The following is a 7,500-nucleotide window of genomic DNA, read 5'->3' as shown; positions in this document are numbered from 1 at the left end:
GTTCAGCTGGAGCTGCCGGTCACAGAGGTAAGAGAGGAAGCTCCGTACAGAGATGCTTGTCGCCTGATATTTGCCTGGATAGATGTGTTTGCACTAAGCCTTTTGTTCAGTGGAATAAACTGCTCAATCTGGGTATATGAAAGGCTCAGCAGGTTCAAATTCTCCCTCACATTACTTTTACATTAACCTTCCTCACGCTCACCCACTCTATTTTCATAACTGCAGCAGTAAACATAGAGTGTAGCGTATAGCCCAGTATTAAACCAATAATGGTGTCAAAAATGCTCATTGTTGAAAGAAATAAGTGACTGTGTATAGTTATTGCTCAGGTTCGACCACATACAGTATTCATCCAAATCCCTATACAGCTCCAAGATAGGCAACTCCTTTTTATCAAAGGGGGTACTAACTTTTTCTTTTTGGAAAGGGCCGCTAAACTCTATGATCCAAAAATATTATTCCACCCTGTGGTAACTCACACACACACAGAAAGCCAGAATGTTACATCAATAAACTGTCAAAATGTCTCCGCTTGTGGGGGGTGGTCCAGTGGTAGAAACGTCAGGAGCAAATATTGGCTGAAATTCAGGGTTGACTCATGAATGTAGCGTTATGCTAATGCCTAAATGGTGTGGGCTTCTACTAGCTCATGTTTTCTGTTATGATTTGAGCTAAATGCAACTTGTTTGTGATGTGGCAAAAGCTCATAACTTTTGCTACCTCAGCAATTAACTAACATTAGGGACACAAAACCAATTTGTTAGACAGGATGTGACTTATGCCAATGAGGCTTCCGGTTTATCAACAATGTTTCGACACTTTGACATGATTTGTATTGTAAATAACTAAAGCCCTGCTCGTTGTCTGTGGACTCGCTAAATATCGCCTGGCATCAAGAAAAGAAACTCATGCAGTTCAGCACTGCTGCTGGACAAAGTCCTTTGGGAATCACTGGACGTCTCATCTGCTTTCATCTCTTACTCTTCAGCTGGCAGCTCAACTGCTTTTGATGAAATGAGAGTTCATTTACCTTCAGTGATTTGATTTGAACTAGTTGTTCAATTGATTTTAGCAATTTCCTGAAACTGAAGCTCGCTGCAGTGACAGACATTCAACACACATTACACATGTTAACTGTTTTCATTCAATATTCATATGGGCACCTGATAGTGGTGTAACGGATCGATCCGTGATCAGTTCGGGATCACACCTCACGGTTCGGGTCACACTTGTGAACCCCGGATCAGTTTTGTTTTTTTGCAATTGCAATTTTTTTTACAGTTTAATCATCATAGTGTGCAATAAAGTGTTACTGCTGCTGTTCCTTTTCAAGTAACAAGTCCCCGAATATCAATGCAGAGTGTCAGTGAACAGATGTAAAGCAGTAGTGTGTTCACCTGCCCGGAGCAGGTTAGAAGCATTTACCGGTAACTGAAAGTCATGGTGAGCGGAGGAGCTTGAGAAGCCCCCGGTGTCATTTAAGTCGCAGGTTTGGGAGCATTTTGTCTTCCCTGTAACTCATGACGGGATGAGGGCGGTGGACAAAACCGGCACGGTATGTAGGCGATATTTAAAGAGAGACATATGACGACGGCTCACTTCCTCAGGGTGGAGTGGAGATTCATAGTCCGGTGCTGTAGACACGCCCCCTCTGGGAGAGTCACACAGACACACACCTGGGCAGCAGAGTGGAAGCTAGACAGGCCCAATAATATCCCAGTCACCACAGAAAGGTCTACCCTCTCCCCAGACAATGGAGATATGTATATATAAAAAATATGAAGTTGTAGACTATTTCACAGTAATGGTAAACATTCCAAGTTTATTGCAGTGTATTTGAATGACATAACCTGACAGGAAGTACACATAGACCTAAGTTGTTGCCGAGCAGTTCAGTTCAGTTAAAACAGTGGAAGTTAGCTCACTGCTGTTTCTTTATTTCAATATTGATCAAAGGGCGAGGGTATCAACATACCTCGGGTAACACTTAAACTTAACAGAATTGAGTATTCTTGAATATTTTATTTATTTATTTCACTTTGTTTCAAATTGGACTTCTTCAATATTTTTTTTATGTAAGACTATAGCTCAAAGTTCTCTGCTTTAAGTGTTCTTGAAGTTCTTTAATAAATAAATGGAAAGCAAAGTTACTTGTCTCCTCCCCTTTTCTTTGCTAATCCGAAAAATGATCCGAACCGTGACTCAAGAACCGAACCGTGAGGTTTGTGATCTGTTGCAACCCAGAGTACCTGAGTATTGTTTTTAAACTTGGAAAACATGTGGACCTGTCCTTTAACACTTTGGTTCGACCTTTCTTTCATTCGGGCAAGAAACATTGAATGTGGACATACCTGTGTTTATTTACAGGAAAAGCAGGGGAATAAATTGTAACCATTACAAAACATGTTGTGGTTCTGTCACATGCAGATGCTCAATAAAGTGTTTCACTCTTGTATGTGTGTCTGTGGGGCCTGCTACCCAAGTTGTTTGTTGGAGTCTCTAGTTAGTTTAGGTGTTGCTGACTACAGGCACTGATGTAAAGTCACGTTATCATGCATCATCAGATGGTTAAAAACCCATACGACCGTTCATTTGTGATGAAGGCAGTCCCAATGCCTGACCCAGCCAGTGAGAACTATAACTAATATGTGTGTTTGTATGTGTTTTTAGGCCCAGCAGATGCTGTCAGCCTGTCAGGAGAAGATTGATGTGTCTAACACAGAGGGCTATGAACTCTTCATCACCCAGCTCAAAGAAGGTCTGAAGAATACCTCACACGAGACGGCAGCCAATCACAAAGTGGCCAAGGTTAGTCTGACAACCTTTCGAAAGGGGGTTTTGTTTTATTGTTACACCCTGGAATAATATCTGCTCACTTTTTGTCCTTGTATCAACATATTAGGATTTTTTAAATGTAGCTATTAGTCACACTTGGAAGTGGAGAGCAGTGTTTCAGTGTATGGGATGTCACATGAGAAGATCATGTGAGAGGAGCCAGTCAAAAGACTATAAAAGGTTTCCCCACTGTGGGCTCATTCAGAGTACTGTATTATACTATGCCTTTGTTTTTTCTGTTCCCCATCAGTGCTGTTACTTTGCATTTGGGCAAAATAAGAGCAGCATTGTAGGTTAGGGTCCTAACGGTGGACACAATAACATGAACACTTGTACAGTATAATCCAGTGCCCAACATCTTATTAGTTGAGACTCAACAATTTGACTTTCACTTTGTCTGTAGATGTTTAACATACTTTATAGAGTATATGTGACAGTTCACAGTTCACAACTCGCTCAACCTGAAGCCAGGTTTAACTTCAGTAAAGTAATTTCAGTGGCGCATAGAGAAATGAACTGGTGTGTTTTGTGTCATTGGATCGTCTCTTCTGATTGGCCTTTAGAGACCACAGATCAAACTATTCAGAACAAATAGTTTATACACTGTTTATTTGTTGATGCAACGCAGAGGGCCTTAGATAAGTCACAATCGTGTCATGAAACAGTATTTGATCCATTTCTATTTTTAAAATCATTTACCTCAAAATCATAATGTTCCTAAATCAAAAAAGTTTCCAAACGTATCGTCCTGTGTCCTTTACTATCAGAGTCTTACCTTGATTAATGGCTGGTACGTCATGTCAGGGAGCTCTGTGACTGATTTTAATTGTGTAGATTAACTTGCCAATACGACTGAACAAGGCTACATTCTGAAGTAGTGATCAGAGGGCCTTACTGCGATCGTCCCAGTTGGACACCTGGCTGTAAACAACCTCAAATTGAAGTTGTTCGACATTTTAATCTTACAATAACTGTTTCATTGAAAATATGTGCTTGAGACGACACAAAACGTGTGATTTATTTTTTTTATTTTTATTTTTTGCCGCTGATACCAATTGCCGATCATCAAAGATCCATATTGGTATGATCCTTTTTGTTATTTTGTTCTAGCAGCTGGTCCAGACTATTTTATTTTCACTTCTGTCCCAAATGAATTTGCTCTAAAGACAGTGTAAACCATCAATAGTTGTTCATGTTATCCTTTTACTTTGTCAAAGACATCTATAGTGGTTATTAACATAAAAACTAGGGATGCACCGATTGTGAAATTCTAGGTCGAAACCAATTTGAATAATAAGTTGTCCGATTAATGATGATGCTCTGTACTTGCTGTTATTTATTCCCCTTTTGTGCCAAGGAAACGAAAACATCTTCATACAAAAAATGACTGACTTGTTTTAAATTCATTACACTGTCTTTGTATGAGCACAAATTCAATAATACAAATGTATGACTCAATATTTGATATCACCTTTCACGTGAGTAAGATTCTTTTAGAGACGAGTCAACTACCTGCTCAATGAGAAGAACCTTTCAGTATGTCGTCCAACAAAAGTATGTTTTGTGAAATAAATTAAACGTAATTCAATATAAATGTAAAAGCAATTCGAAACAAAGGCAGTGTTTCACACATACAGACTTTGATGGGCCAGCCAGGTATGTTAACGGCCACCCAGGTATATTTGGCAACCCATTGTAGCACTTTTCATTTCTTTATCCGTCTGAGAGAGCGACGCCATCCGTGATCAATTGCCTTTAGTGGACTGAACGCAGAACGCACTGCGGTGAGTGGATCTCAGAGCTCATCCTGCCTCAGCTGTCCGAGCTGGACCCACAGCGAGACTATAGTGCAGGGGTAAACACAGACCATGATTTAGTTTTAATGTTTGGCAGCATTATCATTTCTCAGTAAATGATTAAAACCCTGGACAGGGGGAAGTGGTTCAGACTGTAACTGTATGTTGACAATATTGACTGATTTTGATTCTACTTGTTATTGAGTCATGGTTCCAATTCTAGGGATATTTGAGTATGAGAAGTAACCAAAGCAAATTTTGTCAAAATAACCTAATGAATATAGCATTTTTATCTGCCCCACTGTACCAGATGTACTCAACTGTTACTCCAAAACTGTTAGATTTGAATTGGGGATGTTGCTTACATAACAGTCCTAAAAAAGAACTATAACAAAATGAAACTAAATGCATCATCTTCTGTCCCTTTTAGCTCCCCGTCCCCACTAAGCAACATTTTTCACACTTAAAACTGAACTTTTGAGTGGATAAACCTGAAATTTACCAAAATAATGTTATGTTTCTTACTTTGGGGTGTTGCGCAAAAATGAAGAAATGAACATGGTTAATCTTATAATTTTGTCTTCTTCACTTGATTTTCTATCAATACAATAATTCATTGCTGCAGACAGTTCCTTCTTGCAGCTTCATTACCGTACTGTGTAATGAGAACACTAACTTGTCATCATGTATTGAAATTAACTTGTACCAGTGTCTGATTTAGAAAATTGACAATTTGATATATGGCCCGATCTCTGGCTGATCTACTTTTTCTTCTGCGATCCTAAAACTCACCTCTCTCTCTCCACTCTCTGTGATCTCCTTTATTCTTTCAGTGGGCGACAGTGACCTTCCATCTTCCCCACCACATGCTGAAGCTGGTGGCCGGGGCCATCGTCAATGAGCTGAAGAAGATAAACCAGAATGTAGCTGCCTTGTCTGTGGCCTCATCAATCATGGACAGGCTCTCCTACCTCTTGTCAAGCACCAGGCCTGAGCTTGGGGTGGGCCCCGGGCGCTCTGTAGATAGGTGAGCAAGCAGGGAACAGATACACCTCTTCAGGGAGTTGGTGGTTTTTAAGCATCAGCGTGACACATGTAGGTTTACCTGCAAGACCACAGAGGAAATGATCAGTTCTACACCAGCATGCAATTAGTTTGTCTTTCAGTATGAAAGACCTCCCCACTCTTCTCTCCTCATAGCGTCATTTCTTTTCCTAAAGTGGATAACACCTAGTTTGTTGTGGCACAGGAATTACACATGCAGCTCATAGACATGTCCCAATCAGCAAGGTTCACTCCAGGTTAAAAATGTTCATGCATGCAACACACCTTTACTCTTAATGTAATAGTTTAAGTGCATTGACCACCAATTTGTGCTCTTAAATTATTGAGCCTGCACAAATGACTAAATTGCACTGTGTGACCACTTTGTCACTATGTTACCGACGTTATTGCGAGGCATAAATAATCCGTGAAAGTTGTGAGGCCATGGACTGTCAAAATGAGCCACTTGGATTAACTGCAGTTTTGATTAGTATTCAGCCCGTTTGCCTGTTAAACAATGTTCTATCAATATAACACTAAGTTCCTCCATTCTATTTATATTGTATACCGCTTTCATCAAAATAGGCGACCCACGCCAAATCTGTAGATGAGTTGTCCTGAGCCGAGCCGCGCTGCTCACGGTCCACGTGTCTTTTGTAAAGTACTGGTCCAACAGAGTCTACGATGTGTATTTTATAATCCAGGCCCGGATATTTGTTTGTTCCTCAGGAAAATCTAAAGTTACTGCATTTCTTTGCCCTGGCGTTCAAATATAAAGTCACTCTCGGCTCAAAATCAAACCTCTGCATGTCCTTTTTGCGAGTGGGAGTTTTTATAAACAAAAATGTGATTTATTTACAAAAGTGCCATGCTACACGTGTAACCAAACATATATAGAAACAAACGGTTAACTTGGCTTAACTGCATAAAGTCAACTCATCGTGAAGTAATTTAATCACGTGCACACAGCTAAACACTGATGTTCCTTTCTCCCCCTGTACAGTCAAAGTCATCTCCTTCTATAGAGCCTTCTATCAGCAGGATCTAGTTCCTGCCATGAGTGCAGGTGACACCAATTACTGACTCCAATAGTTAACAGACAAAAGCTATACCTTACAGCAGCGGTTCCCAAACTTTTTAGGCCGCGCACCCCCTTCTACATCCCGACCGGGTTCGCGCACCCCCAACCCCCCCCCCCCCCCCCACACACACACACCTTAAAAAAAAAAAAGCAACAGAGCCGCATAAAAATCGGACGAATGAGAGAACAGTTTGCTCGCGCGTGGCGTTTGTTTACAAGATAAAGAACACAAAAACTCTTCCTGCACCGTGCCTTCGAAAAGGTAACTGACGTAACGTTACGAAGGTAACGGACGATTGGCCACATCTGTAGGCTCGTCTACTTGCAGAGAGTAAAACTCACTCTTCTTCACGCGACCGACCAATGTAGCCAGGATGTCTTCGGACAAAGCATCGATGCGCGCGACAGTGTTGTTGGACACCGGGATCACGTCCAACTTGTTCGCTTCTCTCTCTCCAATCATACATTCCACCATCTCTTTAACATTTTTCCCTCTCCACCACCGCCTCTCCTCCCTATTACGCGGTCAGAATACTACCACAACACGCCGCCTGTCTCCGGCAGAAATGCGCTCATCCACGCACGGGAACAACGCCGAGTTGTAATATATACCTCCATAACACCCCGCCACTCTCGGCTCATACCTCCCCAGCAACGAGGCACATCACCCGGTCACAATACCTCCAGAATGTCCCCCGGGTGAAATCCGGGACTTGGTTTTATGGTTCCGAGTGGCGCGCGCTC

General features: G+C 41.4%; 1 protein-coding gene across 2 annotated transcripts in view; it reads left to right on the top strand.

The window, feature by feature from the left end:
* Positions 1 to 7,500, top strand: part of birc6 (baculoviral IAP repeat containing 6) — a 139,566-nt gene that overhangs the window by 5,212 nt on the left and 126,854 nt on the right. For both annotated transcript variants that reach the window (XM_079280713.1, XM_079280712.1), the window contains exons 2-4: positions 1 to 27; positions 2,671 to 2,808; positions 5,465 to 5,658. The exon at positions 1 to 27 is cut by the window's left edge and continues 155 nt beyond it. In XM_079280713.1, the coding sequence (XP_079136839.1) occupies positions 1 to 27; positions 2,671 to 2,808; positions 5,465 to 5,658 (359 nt within the window). The remainder of the gene's footprint in view (positions 28 to 2,670; positions 2,809 to 5,464; positions 5,659 to 7,500) is intronic.

This window comes from Melanostigma gelatinosum (genome assembly GCF_949748355.1).
Source record: "Melanostigma gelatinosum genome assembly, chromosome: 12".
Taxonomy (NCBI): Eukaryota; Metazoa; Chordata; class Actinopteri; order Perciformes; family Zoarcidae; genus Melanostigma; species Melanostigma gelatinosum.
This window is presented reverse-complemented; position numbering and strand designations above follow the sequence as displayed.